This window comes from Rhodnius prolixus, unplaced genomic scaffold, assembly GCF_049639745.1.
Source record: "Rhodnius prolixus isolate KJV_2025 unplaced genomic scaffold, Rpr scaffold_5, whole genome shotgun sequence".
NCBI classification, from domain to species: domain Eukaryota; kingdom Metazoa; phylum Arthropoda; class Insecta; order Hemiptera; family Reduviidae; genus Rhodnius; species Rhodnius prolixus.
In genome coordinates this window covers 17,103,149-17,121,169 of record NW_027411624.1, presented here as the reverse complement: position 1 = coordinate 17,121,169, position 18,021 = coordinate 17,103,149, and the positions used below count along the sequence as shown (strand labels likewise).

Sequence of the window (18,021 nt, the reverse complement as noted above, 5' to 3'; positions counted from 1 at the left end):
GGAGTTTGTATGGAAGGTTAGGAATTGAGATAAAAGGTCGTGGGGACCAACGTCGTGGAGGACTGTCGGGATGGGTTGTTGTGGATAAGGCTTGTGCTGTTGGATTAGGATGTATGGTTAGGCTATTATGGAAATTAAGGAAGCCGAGAATGGATTAGGTCATTGACAAAAGGGATATTGAGGTCTATATGGAAGGTTAAATTGGATACATTATAAGGAGCGTTGATGATATGCCGAAGGACTTTAGATTGAAAGGATTGAATTCTTTGGATGCTTGGATGGTTATGCATAGCCTCACAGTTCGGCTCCGTAGGTCCAGATGGGTCTAAGTAAGTAAAGTAAAGTAATTGCCTATTTTTTCAGGCGGGTTTTAAGTTCAACTACCTATTAGGTGTCGTGGACGGAGGCGACTAGCAAACATACTTTACTGTAAATTTCTTTTATTAACCATTTAATAAAATCCAAGGCCTCTAGACCGGGAATCGAACCCAGTACCACACAATACATATTAGCTTTACAGTTCTCGCCTCTAACCGCTCGGTTACTGCGGCGTCTTAGATGGGTCTTAGTAGTATCTTGTATAGAGTCAGTTTATTCCGTACATTCGTGGCTGATCTCCGTCCTACCAGTCCTCGTAGTTGTCCGTATCGTCTATTGAGTTCTTGTCTTTTCAGTTTAGTGCCTGGGTTCCATGTAAATCGCCTGTCTAAATACGGTCCCAGGTAGCGTACTTGTTTGGAGGTCGGTATTTCTCTGTTGTGCATGAGTAGTGGAGGCCAAGTTTGTCTACGTAAGGTGAATGTAATCTGTCTTCGTTTAGTCTAATTCTCCATTTTTTGCACCAAGAGGAAATGAGGTCAAAATGTTCTTGGACATATCTGTGGAGGCTTCAGGAGGGTTGGAATTTGAGGATAATATTGCGGTATCGTCTGCATAGGTTGTAATTAAGGTATGTGGGTCCGTGGGGATGTCAGAAGTCCAGCACTAGATATAGGACTGGGCCAAGGATGCTTCCTTGCGGGACACCAGCTTAGATGCACTTAACATCTAAGGATTCAATGCCACACCTAACCTTGAAGTAGCGATCTGTCAAATAGGATTGAAGGATTTAGTAATAAGGAGTGGGAAGGAATTGCTTCAGTTTGTATAACAGTTTTGAGTGCCACACACATTCGAAAGCCTGGAAGGTACCCAGACAGAAATCTTTTTTTTTTCTAGAGTAGAGGAAGGATCGGAAACCAAATTGGTGATTAGGGATAATACTATGGGATTCTAAAATTGGAATTTTAATAAAATAATGCATAATTTTTTGGAAAACAGTAAAAATTTCCCATCAGTTGCCCAGAAAATCAGTGTTTACCATGCGTTTACTTGTGCGGAAAATCCCGCTTTTACTCATGAACTTAGTTTCCGCACTACATCAATACGCACGTGAAATATATTCCGTACTTTCCACAGATTAATCCACTTTTGCAAGTACACTTTGCTAAATGGATTTTATTCAAACATTTTTAAGAAAAATTCTTTTTAAGAAGTCACCAGATTTTTTTGTTATACCTAATAATAGAACTAACTCATCATGCGTACTCTATGAATTTTTTCGAATAAATAGTCTAAATTAAAATAATTATTCGATTCCATTTTAATCAATAGTCTCATGAATAATTCAAAAAATAAAGAATACAAATCTTATTAAGTTAGAGAAAAGACGCCCCTTTTGCCAGGTAAAGTTAGATTTAAACAGAACTGAACATTAATATGGAATATTCTGAGTGATTTCTTTTTTCCTTTTATTTTTTTTATTCTTACAATCCAGATATTAAGGAAAAGGAATCCATAAATACAATTTCGTATCCCTGGAGTGCCTTCAGCTGTACGTGGCCCGAAAAGATGTGTCTCTTATTCAGTACGTGCTTGCGGCTAGACTTGAGACAAATGTGTTTCGTAATTTTAGATATTGCAATTTTTTTTATTACCCTTTTTAGATCATGTAATTGATTTTTCTACGAATTTTCTGGGAGAATGTTTCCATTTTTTTTTTTATTTTCTCTCTCCGAAGTACTAAATCATACAATAGTTTTATAATTTTTCAATAGATAAATAATCAGAATTTAATTTTATAAACTGGGTTCATTAAAAATATACACATTGCTTATATATACTGATGGACAAAATTAGCGCACCACTCAGTTATTGTTTAGCTAAAATTAAATAAATTATCTTCCACTTTTGTTTTTGACGTACATCACTTGTCTAAAGCGATTTAGGGAGACAAGAGGTCATTCAAGAAGAGATGTTCAGCAGAGAGAGAGACGACTTTTTTGTGGGCCAATCGTGGGCGTTTTTCTTGCAGCTCAGTTTTCAAACGGTCCAATAACGATGAATAATATGCACCTGTAATAGTTTTACCCTTTTCCAGATAGTCGATGAGGATTATTCCTTGCGAATCCCAAAAGACGGTCGCCATAATCTTTCCGGCCGAAGGAACGGTCTTCGCCTTTTTTGGCGCAGATTCCCCCTTGGTAACCCATTGTTTAGATTTTTCTTTGGTCTCAGGAGTGTAGTGATGTATCCATGTTTCATCCACAGTGACGAAACGACGCTTAAAGTCCTGCGGATTCTTCTGGAACAGCTGCAAACCGTCCTTGCAACACTTCACACGATTTTGTTTTTGGTCAAGCGTGAGCAATCGCGGCACCCATCTTGCGGATAGCTTTGTCATGTCCAAATGTTGATGCAAAATATTATGTACCCGTTCATTTGAGATGCCAACAGCACTAGCAATCTCACGCACCTTCACTCTTCTGTCATCCATCACCATATCATGGATTTTATCAATGATTTCTGGAGTAGTAACCTCAACAGGGCGTCCAGAACGTTCAGCGTCACTTGTGCCCATTTGGCCACTCCGAAAATTTTGAAACCACTTATAAACTGTTCTAATCGAAGGTGCAGAGTCACCATAATGTTTATCAAGCTTCTCTTTAGTTTCCTGAGGCGTTTTGCCTTTCATAAAGTAGTGTTTAATCAACACACGAAATTCTTTTTCGTCCATTTTTTGAAAATCACTCGACTTCCTCGATTCAAACGAATGCCAAACACAAAGAAATAGACCGATCTGGCTGAAACTTGGTGTGTGTTCTTCCAAGAGATGCTACTAACTAAACATAACCTCGATACGCGCCAGTAGTGCTATCTCTCTGACTTTGCACGGACTTTTCAAACGACCCTCGTACATCCGGCACTTGGCTTTACGAAACAGCAGTATAACGGGAAATGAGATAAAAAGTCTCATAAGGCAAGTCCGAAATGTTTCCATCTCCAGCAGGACTGTTAGAAGAAGACTTGAAATGAAAGTAATTGAATGAAAGTAACCTTAGAGCCCGACATCCTGCTCGTGGCCCTCTCCTTACCACAGTTCACAAAATGAGCAGGCTTCAGTTTGCACGTGAACATGTGAGTTGGACTTAAGACAACTGGAAGAGAGTTCTCTTTACAGATGAGGTGAGAGTAGGCCCAAATTCTCCAGATGGCCATAGTTACAAAAGGCTTATTTTTTCAGCCAACAATATTTTGAAAGTCCAAAATTTGCACAAATTGGAAATAATAAAAAAAATAAGGGTGGTGCGTTAATTTTGTCCATCAGTGTATAACTATAAAGTAATTTCTAAATGTCATATAAATTGCTAGAAACGTAAATTTATGAAACAATTTGGTATGCACAGTTTGAACATGCATTCAATTGGAGAATTTATGAGCAATGAGATTATAACTAATGACTTTAGATTGGAAGGATTGGATTCTGTGATTGTTAGAGATGGTTTCACTAAGCCCACAGTTTGGGCTCTTCATGCCTAGATCGGTCTCAGAAGTGTTTAGTAATAAGGAGTTAGTTTTCAAATCCAGCCAGCAGCTGGATTCGAACCCGGGATCTACGCGTGAGAATCTAACATGCTAGGCTACCTTACCTAATCACTTTCCTTAAATATAAATAGTGTAAATTTTCGCAACACATTTTACAAAATGTGTAAATAGGTAAGGCATTTTATAAATTAAGTGGATAATCAAGTGATATAATTATTAAGTGGATTAAGTGATATTATTAAGCGGACATTTCAAGCTTGCCCGTAACATGCATCCTTGCATGCATGAACTATTAAATGAATTTTCTTCTCTTTTATATATTGTAAGGCGCGTCAACATTTGAGGTTTCTTGGCGTCCGGAGCTGTCGGCTGTCGCACAGTTTTCAAACGTTATTAGCAAAACTGTCCATCTCCGTACAGTTAGCAGTAAGAAGCACCTAGGTAGAGAAAATCTAAGAGCCAGTAGCTGGATTCGAACCCGGGTTCTATGCTAAAGAGATTACAACATGCTCGCCACTTAAGCTAATCTGTTCCCTTAAACGTAAATAATATAATAGTGTGATCCATTTAAAACGCATCAATTGCTAATAACTTTTTAGGTAAGCGAAATTTCGAAAAAAAAAAACCCACGAAGTAAACTTTTTTTGGGTCTAGTTTTCAAATTTTCCACCCCCGATGGTGTATCTTCATTTTTGGCGGAGTTGGTGAGTACTGTCTTTCGCCTCCTCTTACATCCAAAATAATACTCGCAGACTGAATTGCCAGTAGCCCCGCGACTTATCCCTGTCTGAAGACCTAAAAATCATATCCTGTAAGGAGTGCTACCGCTAGCCAGTTTCTTTCCTCCTGCCATCCAAGCATTCATTTATCTAATATATTCCTATTTACTTAATGGATATTATATTATATAGATTTTAATATATTATATCTATTATATTAATAGATTTTTGGCGAAGCCAAAAAACCTGATCGGGATTTCATAAGGACCACTAGTTTTTGTCAAAGTTATTAGCGATTGGTGCGTTTTAAATGGATCACTCTGTTGATGTACACACATAACATACAGGGTGTTCATTTTAAGACGGCTCAAATGCATTTCATGCTTAAACGGTTAATCTGAGCAAAAAATAGTAGAGGAAAAATTTGTTGCCCTCTAGTTTCAGAATATGTGATTTGATTTTAGATTCCTGCCCGCACACGCGGCTGACGCACGACCAAAAGTGAGGGTTTGCAGTTGACCCCCATTTTCATATACACACTTTTAAAGAATATAAAAAGTTGTGAAAGAAACCGGAAACCACAATTCAATATCTTTAAAATTAAAGGTGCTAGGCCATTTCGAAATCTGATATTTATTAATCATATTTCAATTTTTTTAACTTGTTATCAAAGAGAAAGAAGAGCACGCGATGTATTTTTTCATCCCCTTTCTACTAAAAATATTGCCAAGGCAGTGAAGCTAGTATTTTTCTTAATATCGGGAAATAAGTCGTTTTCCGAGTGATTTTTCTAAGAAAAAACAAATGTTTAAGAGCTTTAGATGTTCTCAAAGCATACACAAAATGGCTAAAAATTAATTTTACATCTTTTACAAACAAGAAGGTTTATTAATTATTTGGTAATTTTGGGAGAGTTGCGTTTAATTACCAAAAACATTGGAAACCTCCTGCCACATATTTAAGTGATCAATATCTTTCATTTAAAGGATCAAACTTATTCCTTAATTTATCAAATAATGCACTTTACTTTACTTGTGAAGCATGTGCTGTGCTTTCAAAGGTGCCTGGCTCGCAAGCCAGGTTAGCCTGGAGGTTATCAAACTGCTCTCTGTATCTGAGGAGGAGAAGGAGGCTCTTAACATTTGATTTTTCCTCTATCGTTTTTTGCTCAGATTAACCGTTTAAGCATGAAATGCATTTGAGCCGTCTTAAAATGAACACCCTGTATGTATATATATATATACAAAATGGTGGAAAAATGCCCTCTACTCTCTTTCGATTGTGTTGCATTCACTAATTTGGCGTAATGACACCACTGGCTCTTTCAGACCAGAGATTCAGACGATAGCGCTAAAACGGTTGCGATTAAACGTGGACTTAAGTGATAAAAGAGAAGCTTTCCCAACTAGATTTCCTGGAGGCGGTGCATTAAGCTTTTTCTGGCTGTGGTGAGTGGAGGGCAGCAACCACCCTGGATTTAATCTTAATCCAATTCTAAATGGTGCTACTAAAACTTCTTTGTTCTTAAAGAACGACTTACTTAAATAAAAAATAAAAGAGCAATTTAAAAAAATACTGAGCGTATTTATGCCCGCTTAATTACTTTCAGGCAATTTAAATTTGTTGCTAATTTTACCGAATTTGTAAAAAGAAAAAATACCCACTAACAGAAGTTTCATTTTGTAGAATGTTATTATTTTTTTCACTTTTGGCAATTTTTCGAAAGAGTCCGTCAATTTTCGTTTAACTTTTTACACATTGAAATAGTGGTTCAAGAGATGGGCTATTAAGCTTAATGAAACCAAATCTCAAAACGTAACCTTCACTCTTAGTCGCATTACTCCTTCAGTATTCTATAACCTAACACCTCTACCAGTAGTAAACGTTGCCCGCTACCTTAGGCTTTACTTAGACCGAAGACTTCCTTGGAACCCCCCCACATTAGACTTAAAGGAACAGAACTAAACAGACGCTATAGACTGCTTAAAAGACTCTTAGACGATAGATCAAAACTCTCTCTGGACAACAAAAGACTGATTTATACTTCTATTTTGAAACCCATCTGGGCTTATGGAATAGAGCTGTGGGGTTCAACCAAACGTTCCAATCCCCAAAGTATTCAATCGCTTCAATCTAAAATATTTCGAACTATTGTACACGCTCCATTTTATGTCTCCAACCTGACTATACACACTGTCCTTAACATTCCTTTTGTCACTCTAGTCGCTAAAACACGATACAGAAAACCTGCAATTTCATATAAATCCTCGAAATCTTTCTTCAAGAACTCTTCCTGATAACCTGGACAAGACGCCTTAAGAGACAGTGGTCTCGTGATCTCCTCTCAAGTGAAGAGAGTGGACTAATAGTCTAATGTTTTGGAGTGTAACCACTGGGTAACTTCACCACTCGTTTGCTTCATTTGTTACTCTGTTATCATTGTTACTTATAGCGCCAACGCGCTGATTGTAGCACAAATAAACGCAATGAAAAACGCATTGAATTCTTTCATATTTTCTGCCCCAGAAAAATTTGATTGGGAGAATTTCCGTTTGTCTTTAAGAATTTGTTTTAGCTTCAAAAATACAGTTTTTCAAAGTGGATAATATTAATGAAAATTACATGTATTTTAAAAGCCCAGAGTTAAAAAAAAATGTATAATTACTGAATTATCGTAGAAGGAATATTGATTAGGCTATCAAGAAGTCTGAAAGTTCACTTTTAAAACAAACCACATTACAGCTTATCTCCAACAATTTTGATCATTTATTGAGGCTGTAGAAGCTCATAAACACTTATAGTTAGTCTTTAACTCATCAATAAGTTCACATTAAAAAGATTCTTCAGTTCTTGTTGAACTCTTGTCTTTTATTTTTCAGTGAAACAAATTTTATATTATCCTATACCTTATTTCTATTATTTTATTTTGTTTTTCCTTCACTACATATTCACGTAAGTTAAACACCTTGTACCTGTAAAGTTTAGGTATACTTTACAACAACTATTACTGCAAATTATCTGCAAATACATTGGTTGATTGTACGTATTTTAAACAAAATTTAAGATATGAATATCTAGGTTTCGTGACCGTAATTTATTGGACTAAGGATTCTAGATTAGCCTAGTAGTTTCGACAAATATATTGTCTTCTTCAGGGCCTGGATGTTACAAATACAAAAATACAAACAATTTATGGAATCAATTGGCGAGGAATCGGTCAAATATAAACAACAACTCATCTTTTTGCTAACGTTTCGACAAATATTATTGTCTTCTTCAGGGATTACTGATTTTTAACTGATTTATTATGTTACTGATTCTCTAAATTGTTTGCATTTTTTTGTATTTGTAATATCCAGGCTCTGAAGAAGACAATATATTTGTCGAAACGTTGGCAAAAAAGACGAGTTTGTTGTTTTTATTTGACCGATTCCTCGCCAATCTTGAATCCTTAGTTCAATAATTTAAGGTTAATGCAGCTAAAATAGTTTTGTGAATAGTTTGGTTAAGCTACTCCATAAAAAGTTAGATAAGTGGCCTAATTACTGCATAATATTATTCGGAAATAGATGCGTGAGTTAATTTCAAAATTAAAGTAAATCTGTTAAGCAGTAGTATCATTTTACGAACGGATTTTCTGATTTTAATGGATTTTTTTTTAAACTAGCTAATTGACAGCTGATATTCCGATCAGGTAAAACCCAATGAATTTCATTTATAATTTTAGGAATCCACTACTCAATTTGGTACAATTTTGCTAAATGATTTGTTATTCACCAAGCAAGAAAGTTAATTAATAAATCAGTATAATATGTAATAAATACAAAATTACGATCATATTTATTATGCAGCATAATTTGTGATGTCCAAACAATAAAATGGATATTATTAATTGCAATAGTTATAAATATTATAGGAGTAAAGTGCAGTATATGTATGCATAAGATATATATGTATATATTTATATAAATATATACGCTTGCGCGTGACGGCTAACTGAGTAAGCATGATGTTCTAGTGGAGGGTAGCAAAATATATAGAAGTGGAGACGGCTGGGGTAAACCTGCGCTGCCCCCGAACGTTGAACAAGAAGCCGTACCGTTTGCTAGTAGTGATGTGGTCCCAATGGCTTCCAGACCTACCCTCGTCATTTCGCTTGCTCTTCTATTGAGTCGAGTGGTTTCCGAGAATCCTCCGCCGCCTCCGCCACCTCCGGCACATCTTGATCATAATGGTAAGTTCTAGAATACGATCTTAAGTAAATATATATGCTTTTAACCATCAATTTTTTCAAATAATAAATTTTTTATGATTTTTTTTTTTTGGCATTATTATTTTATTTTAAGAAGAATTTATGACGATTATTATTTTTTGTACCAATATCTAATATATGTATAAAAATATTAGCTTATTTAATCTAGAATATTCGTATTATTTAATCTAAGATTTATAACGTTTTATTATTTTTCTATTTTTATGTTATTGAAAAGATACTAAATTATTATCATCAAATTAATACACTTATTTGGCAACATATTAATAAGTAAATATCAATAAATAAATTAACTGTAAATTTATCATAAATGTATTAACATTTATTAAAATTTTGCTTTCATTTTTTGGGTCTTTCTTAAATTTAATTAAATTTTTAATAGAACCAAAATGAGACATTAAATCTTAAAATGTTTCCCTAAAAATTATTAACGCAATTTTTAGTGGCCAAATGCTTTTATTCCTCCAAAAAATAAAATAAAATGAAAATAGACACTTTTTTTTCTACGCAACCCTCCATCAAGAATTAAATATTGATGTTAAAGTAACGAAACAATCTTTTCTTCAATTAAAGAAACATTTCCAAAATTAACAATAGCGTGAATCCTGTACGCCATATAATATTGTAGTTCTGCTTGCTACGAAACTTTGGAATTAAATTCCAAGTTTAGCCAATTATATTTTGCAAACTAGAACCGATTGATTTTTTTTTTGCACATTCAATAATACAGTTTTCACAAATAATTTCAATAAGTAGATACTCTTTTCGATCTTTCGAATTTTCTTTTCATAAAAAATGCATCACATTTCTTTGATTTACTCGGTCGTAGTTAATAATTTCTCATAACTATTTGAACAATTACAACGTTAAAAAGTGACAGCTAAATTTCTCTACCTTTATTTTTTTTTAAATAAATAAACTTAACAAAACTTAATCTACTTCTAGTTCGGAACATTCTCTCTTCATCGAATTACTTTTCCCCTTTAAAAGTGTTACTTCAAGAAAACCTCAGAAGTATTTAAGTATCAAGCCATCATTTTTTTGTGACGTCAACCAGTTTGTTAAATTTTGTACTTATCAGAGAAAGAGTAATTATTGTTTTTTGTTTTTTAACAGCAAGAGATTTTATTCATTTTTAAAAAATAATATTATAACCTGCACCGATGAGCTTTTAAATGCTTTGCCTCGTAGATCTTCGGTTTCTGATGTGTTGTCGTTAATTGCAATTAATATGGACTTTTTAAAGTATGTAGTATAAGTTTATTCCAAAATTTTAAAATAAATAAAATCAACCATAAAAAAACTGATGTAAGTAGCTGAGTTTTAAATATAATTTTTCTTATTTGTTGTCACAAAATAGTTAGAAAACCTAAAGTGAAATAAAGAACTATTTACTGAAGCCAGAAAAATTGAACAAAATTATTAATCCAGCAATTGCATGTTAGTGCATTACAATAAAAGACAAAGTGTTTTAAAAATACCCATGTTATGAAATGCTAGTGTAAACTTGTGTTTGTCCGTAACATTCTGAACTTCCTGTTAATTAATGCATTTTATTTACTTAGTAGTAATGAATAAAGAATTTATTGCATGAATTAAAAAAAATATATATGGTTCATTGAATAAGGAGAAATTACTCAAAATATAGCGTGAATAAGAAATTTCACTGTACGTGCTAAAAAAAATAAAATCCATTCCTTCTTCATACCTTGTTCTGGAGGCGATCTCAAGACTACTAAGTCCACATAAACCATAGATTGGAAGCCACAAAAGATCTTCTGGATCGCGATGGTGTCTTTTAGGAAACTCTAGATTAATTTTGGGGAAAAAAAGACCGTTTTATCAGTTTTATTCAATTATTTAGTAAAGTAATCGCCTATTATTTTTGCAGGTAGATCTTAACGTCCAACTACTTTTATTTAAATAAATAAAGAATATCTATAAACGGGATTCGAATTGGGGATCTCCAGCTTACAAAACCACGCTTCGTAACCATTAGACCCGTCCCCTTATTCAATGATATAATTATTTGTTACGTGGTACTTACAGATGTTTAATTTCATCTAAAAAAACAAATTTTTGTACTTTCTGGTTCTGTCGAGCCTCTCAACAACGGACACTGGCGGGGGAAAGCAAAGTGGCCGCTATTTGGAGGTGGTCGTTAGAAGGAGGTACTCAAGTTTCGTTGGGTTTTTGTCCAACCATCTATTTAAAAACAGTTTATTATTAATAGATTTAAAAATTTAGCTATATGATATGCATCAAATTTTTCTTAATTATCCAAAAAATTTATCAAAAAACTACATATTATTGACTTAATTAATAATTTTTATATTAATCATCCCATTTATTCATATCAATAATAATTTATGGTAAAATTATCATCATACTATCATCTATTATTAGAAAAATAGAGCAAACCTTTCGGCAAGTTGACGATGGCTCGATTTGGTTTTTGCAAAATCTTCCAACACATTTATTTTCTCTTCTAGAGTTAACCACTTTCGTTTGAGCGACCTATCGGAAAAAATAATATTGTTCGTCCAAAGTAATATTGAAAAATGATTAAAATGGTACAAGATGTATGGCGCTTGTATAGGAAACTTTAGGAAAGACCAGAAAAAAAAAAAAAAAAAAAAACTTGAGAGGGGATAATTATTTTGATCACCGCGTAAAACAAACTTTTAATAATAAGGTGGTCGTTGGTGGGAGATGAAACATTTAATTCGTTCCCCAAAATCAATGTCCGAGGTCTCTTTGTAGAGTGACCGTTAGACGGAGATTCTTTTATATAGAAAGTGTATAGGGGTAAAACGGGGAAATCCAAAAACTGTCCGTAAATGGAGGTGGTCGCTAGTGAGAGTGTCCTTTATGGGAGGCTCGACTGCAGTAGATCTGGTATGCCTAAAGAAATTAACGGGCCTTAAAACATAGAAAATTTTAAAGTGAAAACTGAGAAGTTGCTTTAAAAAAAAAAAAAAAAAAAAAATTGGGTTTATAGAACTCTTAATGAGCAGTTTCAAGTGGGTGTTTTATTGAGAAGATTACCTTCGCTTCAAAGATGGCTACGATGATGGACATAATAAAGTCAACCATTAATTTGATTATTCAATTAATTGATTTTAGTTGCAATGGTTCCTTTTTTCTGGCACAAAAGAGAAACAGAAGTGAAGCCTGAACTGGATGAATATCCTCGTTGGCTTTTAGATTCAATATCCGTCTAACCTGCCAACCAATTCACTGTTCTTGAACGCTGGCGTACCTCCTCCAACTGCTAATATTCTTGCCCGGCACCGTTTTTAAAATTCTCCTATTAATTAGCATTGATAGTTCTCACGGGAGTTACTCGGGTTAGTACCTTATGGTTTTAGAGATATTCCGCCCATTTTATTACGGCCAGCTGGCTAGGATAGAAGCATTATCGTTTTACCCTTCTTTTATACTAGACTATTCTGTTCCATTTAATCCGTTGTTTCTTATTGCGTTTTCCTATTTTACTTCGTTATAAGCACTTTTGTTTCCAGCTTTTATTTGTGCGTGTTAAAAGCATCTACATAATTGTTTTATCTTTTTCTGAATAAAATGTTATGAACGGAATTACTTTCTTTTCCTCCGTAACAATAACTATCATAACTTCATAACTGATTGTTATTTCCTCCTGTTAAAGGAGATTTCTTTCATGAAATGCACTTTATTGCTAAACTTAAAATTTGTATTAAAAGATTAGTTTAACTTCAATGCAATACTTACGCCTCTCTGTAATAAAATGCACCTTTTACTGTAAAAAAGAAACGATTTCCGCTAAACCTAACCTAAAATGTACGTTCTCTAAATTTATATTTTCAAATCAAAATAATGATGAAATGGATCGTTTAACTAGTTAAAATGAAGAACCTTTAAAATAACAAAAAACCAGGGGCGCAAAAAAACGTTCTGCAGAATTGCATTTTCACTGTCGACTAAAAACCAATTCATTCTTAGGATACAAAATTTTCAATGTGGCATTTCAAGATTAAGATAGAATATTGCCAATTTCTGTCTGTATCTATAGAGTACATACGATTTCACATCAAAACATGGTAAAACCGCTACTGAAATTTATCTATTATTAAAAGAAGTTTATGGCGATGAATGTTAATTACGTGCGCGAGTTTTTAAAAGCGTTTTCAAGATGGCCGAGAAGACGTCGGAGATGATGACGGCCCGGGGTCGCCCTCCTACGTCCAAAACGGATGAAATTATCGATTAAAATTAATCAACATTAACTACCGTAAGGTGCTTGCTCAACTCTGTGAAAGAGTAAGGAAAAAAAACGAGCCGATTTGTGGAAGAACAAGTCATGGGTTCTCCATCAAGGCAACGCGCCAGCTCACACTGCATTGTCTGTCAAGGACGTTTCTAGCCAAGTACAACATCCCAGTTTTAGGCCATCCGCCTTATTCGCCTGACCTGGCCCCATGTGACTTTTATCTGTTCCCCCAAAGTCAAATCTGCATTAAAAGGATCACGATTTCAGTCCGTTGAAGCTGTGAAAGAAAATGCGGCACGCGTCATGCTGGAGCTCACAGAAAAAGACTTCCAGCACTGTTTCGAACAATGGTAAATTCGCATGGAGCGTTGTAGGGATAGGGGAGTGGTGTATATTGAATGTGTTAATAACTAAATATGTATAAATTTAAAATTAAACGTTTTACAGCAATAGTAAGTAAAGTAGTAAAGTAAAGTAATCGCCTACTTTTTCAGGCGGGGCTTAACGTCCAAATACCATTTACTAGGTGTCGTGGACGGAGGCGAATAGCAAACGTACTTTACTATTTCTCATTTAACCATTAAATAAAATCCAAGGCCAAGACCGGGAATCGAACCCAGTACCACAATGCATATTAGCTTTGCAGGTCTCGCCTCTTAACCAGCTCGGATACCGTGGCGCCTTACAGCAATAGTCTCGTTATTTAATAGCCACACCTCGTAATCAGTGAGAACTAAAGATTAACATTAACACATTAACATTAACAGAACATTAACCTTAGATGTAAACAAAGAATAAAATAAATAATTGTATCTGTTGATAAGCAAAGATCTGGCCCCTAAGTCGAACATTTGGCGAAAAATAATTAAAATTTTGGCAGAAATAGGTAATATTCTTTCTCCTGTTTTGATTAATGAATCAGCCTCAAAAAAAGATGGACGATACCCTTTTATTTATATGATTTAATACTTTCCTCATTATTAATCAATAAATCAATACATAATTATTATTAAAATAGTTAACAATTAATTAATTCAGTATTATTAGCTAAAATTTTGCAAAATTACCAAATTGTATAAAATTAAAGAGGCAGTTTTGCCACAGAATGCTATTAAAACAAAATGATTTGATTAACATTCCATTGATTGAATATATCAACATTATATTAATTTGCATTCTAACCATTCAGGCTTAAATTACTAACCAAATAATAGACTGAATTAATTTTGATAATTTGGTTTAATGAGTGTAACATTGCAATGGAATATTTATATACTCAGTGAATATCGCTATTTCCAATTTGTATAGCAAAGCATTTGAAGTAATAGAAATGCCTTGAAGAGGGTCCTTTGTGGACACAAAAGCAGAATATGATGAGTAAATAATTTTCTCAGTTAAAATTAGTTTCAAGTCGAAAGCAATCATACATTCATTGGGATGTGGAAACTGCTAGATAGGTAATCTGTTCTTATTAAGGCATGTACGTCTATCTAAGTAACTGCCTATACCTTGGCGCATGCCTTACAAGTTAGTAGTTAGCCCTTCTAGATGGTTCTGATTTACTCTCATGTACCATGGATGTAATCTTCTCCCAGATTCACTGCATTAAAAGCAGAATTTAGTCAAATAAACTACTAAAGGAATGTCAGTATTTAAAAGAATTAACTTTTAGATTTTTAAGTACTGTTTCAGTCAGATATTTCGGTGCGCCCTATTGCCTTAACCAGTGGAATTTAGTTTGAAAAAAAAAAAACCCACAGTGTGCGGAATTAAAATCAGACAATGACGTGTATATATGTCGAGCACAGGACAAAAACAACCAAAAGTTTACAACGTCCGTAATAGTCACTGCAAGCGACTTTTTCGTGCAATCTCTGGGGCTTGAGATTACCAGAGCATTCTGTGCTCATTCAAAATCTTGCACCGCTTCACGTATGCAATTGCTCTAGTTAACTAGAGGGTCGCAAGAGCTTTTACAAAGGAAGAAAAGAGCTTTTTGAATTCTGTGCAAAATGAAATCATGCTCGTACTGAGTTCTGAACCTCTATCTAAGGTAAAAACGGCATTGCACAAGGGTTGAGAGTTATTATTTGCGTAATTCCCAATCTCTAATGCGGAGACCAAACATGTACCAACCACTTATCTTTTGGCTGACTCCCACCGCAGTTCTGTTGGTAGATAAAGGAAACATCCTGCCAAATAATATTCTTATTGTATTTTATTAAAATTTCGAGTTTTTATAGTTAATGGCAATTTTATATTTCTCACTAGTACGAGTATACACGTCGAACGCACTATAATAGAGTTTGGGTTTTGTCGTGTGTACACGTCAAACGCGCTTAACTAGTATGAACTTTAGGTACGTAAATGCATATATACGTAGGTATTATACACGTAGTTATACTCGTAGTTATTTCATTTTGAGGTAAGATAAAGTAGAAATAATTTGAAAAGCATCAACGTTTTTCTGTAAAAAAAGTTATTCCAGTTACAAATTTAGACAACAGTTTTTCGTTTTCACTAGTAGTTCTACATAGTAACAGTTCTTACTACTGAAAGATGAAGTAACGGCTGTGACAGATAACTACAGAGTTTATAGTACGAAGAAATAGAAGGGTCAAAATTTGCTGTCATCCCCACTTTAATAACCGAGGACTTACAGAGATTCAGGGAATTTTCTTTTTCCCCCAGTGGGAGAATTCCCATCAGGTAGATGGCTGCCTGCAAATATTGCAGAACTACCGGCGATAAGTTGCTTTTTAGAATTGCAACACTAATTCGCTACACTTGCATGTTATCATTCGCTTAGGAAAGATTTTATAAAGCTGCTCAGTGACCAGCAAGACAGACCATCTCCTCTCTCTGATATGCCTTATTTCTCCTAACTGCTTATTCGTCAAATAAACCTATTTCGCAGCGAACCTGATGACCGTTCCATAGTCCGATATTTGTAGGCTGCACCTGGTAGCATAGATAAATTTGGAAAGTTTATTATAGTTTCTAAAAAACAAAAAATTACATTTTGTGTTGCGTAAAAAGATAAATTACAATTTTAAAAATAAAAATTGTTCATTTCATTTCATTTTATTTTATTTTATTTTATTTTATTTCTTTAATGAAACAATAGAAATTACAAAAAACCAAATTGTATGTGAATTTTATATTTATTAAAATAATTGACTGCCTGATATATTCAATTTAATATTAATATCACAAGAAAAAAAGGGAAAATTTTAACAGTTGTTTTTTTTTTACCTGACTTTAATGGCCGTGGGCAATCGGCCCTTTTGTTGTAAAAACTCGAATAACTTTATAAAAAGTAAACACAATTTTTTAAATTAATACAAATATTTATTTTTCAATATATTTAAACAAAAAGTAAAAATGGAAGAGAAAAGTTAAAACAAATTTTTTTTTCTGGACGGCTGAAAATTATCTATTTGCTGCCGATCGATTGTTACACGCGTAGCAATCGATTGTTGCACGCATAGGATGATAGTGAACATTCATTGCTATACGAGGGTCGTTTGAAAAGTCCGTGCAAAAATAAAAACTACTTAATTTTTTGGGGTAAACCTTTTTTATTTTTCAACATAGTCTCCTTTTAGGCTTATACACTTCGTCCAACGCTGCTCTAGTTTGTTGATCCCTTCCGAATCATAGGATTTGTCCAAGTCTGAAAAATAGCCATTCGTTTCTGCAATCACCTCCTCGTTTGAATAAAATCTTTTTCCCGCCAGCCATTTCTTCATATTGGGGAACAAATAGTAGTCCGAGGGAGCCAAGTCTGGAGAATAGGAGGGATGTGAAACGAGTTGGAACCCTATTTCCATTAATTTTGCGACCACAACTGCTGAGGTGTGAGCTGGTGCGTTGTCGTGATGGAAAAGGACTTTTTTGTGGGCCAATCGTGGGCGTTTTTCTTGCAGCTCGGTTTTCAAACGGTCCAATAACGATGAATAATATGCACCTGTAATAGTTTTACCCTTTTCCAGATAGTCGATGAGGATTATTCCTTGCGAATCCCAAAAGACAGTCGCCATAATCTTTCCGGCCGAAGGAACGGTCTTCGCCTTTTTTAGCGCAGATTCCCCCTTGGTAACCCATTGTTTAGATTGTTCTTTGGTCTCAGGAGTGTAGTGATGTATCCATGTTTCAACCACAGTGACGAAACGATGCTTAAAGTCCTGCGGATTCTTCTGGAACAGCTGCAAACCGTCCTTGCAACACTTCACACGATTTCGTTTTTGGTCAAGCGTGAGCAATCGCGGCACCCATCTTGCCGATAGCTTTGTCATGTCCAAATGTTGATGCAAAATATTATGTACCCGTTCATTCGAGATGCCCACAGCACTAGCAATCTCACGCACCTTCACTCTTCTGTCATCCATCACCATATCATGGATTTTATCAATGATTTCTGGAGTAGTAACCTCAACAGGGGCGTCCAGAACGTTCAGCGTCATTTGTGCCCATATGGCCATCCGAAAATTTTGAAACCACTTATAAACAGTTCTAATCGAAGGTGCAGAGTCACCATAATGTTTATCAAGCTTCTCTTTAGTCTCCTGAGGCGTTTTGCCTTTCATAAAGTAGTGTTTAATCAACACACGAAATTCTTTTTCGTCCATTTTTTGAAAATCACTCGACTTCCTCGATTCAAACGAATGCCAAACACAAAGAAATAGACCGATCTGGCTGAAACTTGGTGTGTGTTCTTCCAAGAGATGCTACTAACTAAACATAACCTCGATACGCGCCAGTAATGCTATCTCTCTGACTTTGCACGGACTTTTCAAACGACCCTCGTATATTATCCTTGAGTCATTGTCAATGTTCTTTATATGCAGATTAACTTACAATGAAACTTATCTTTTCTTATTGGTAGTCACGCTACATATTCAATACAGTTTTTC

At 34.7% G+C, this 18,021-nt stretch overlaps 1 protein-coding gene across 1 annotated transcript in view; it reads left to right on the top strand.

The window, feature by feature from the left end:
- Nucleotides 1-8,632: 8,632 nt before the first annotated feature.
- The window catches only part of LOC141458884 (neurotrimin-like), a 708,924-nt gene continuing 699,535 nt past the window's right edge, over nucleotides 8,633-18,021 (top strand). Inside the window, exon 1 of the mRNA XM_074137436.1 lies at nucleotides 8,633-8,817. Coding sequence (XP_073993537.1) covers nucleotides 8,709-8,817 — 109 coding nt within the window. The 5' untranslated portion in view covers nucleotides 8,633-8,708. The remainder of the gene's footprint in view (nucleotides 8,818-18,021) is intronic.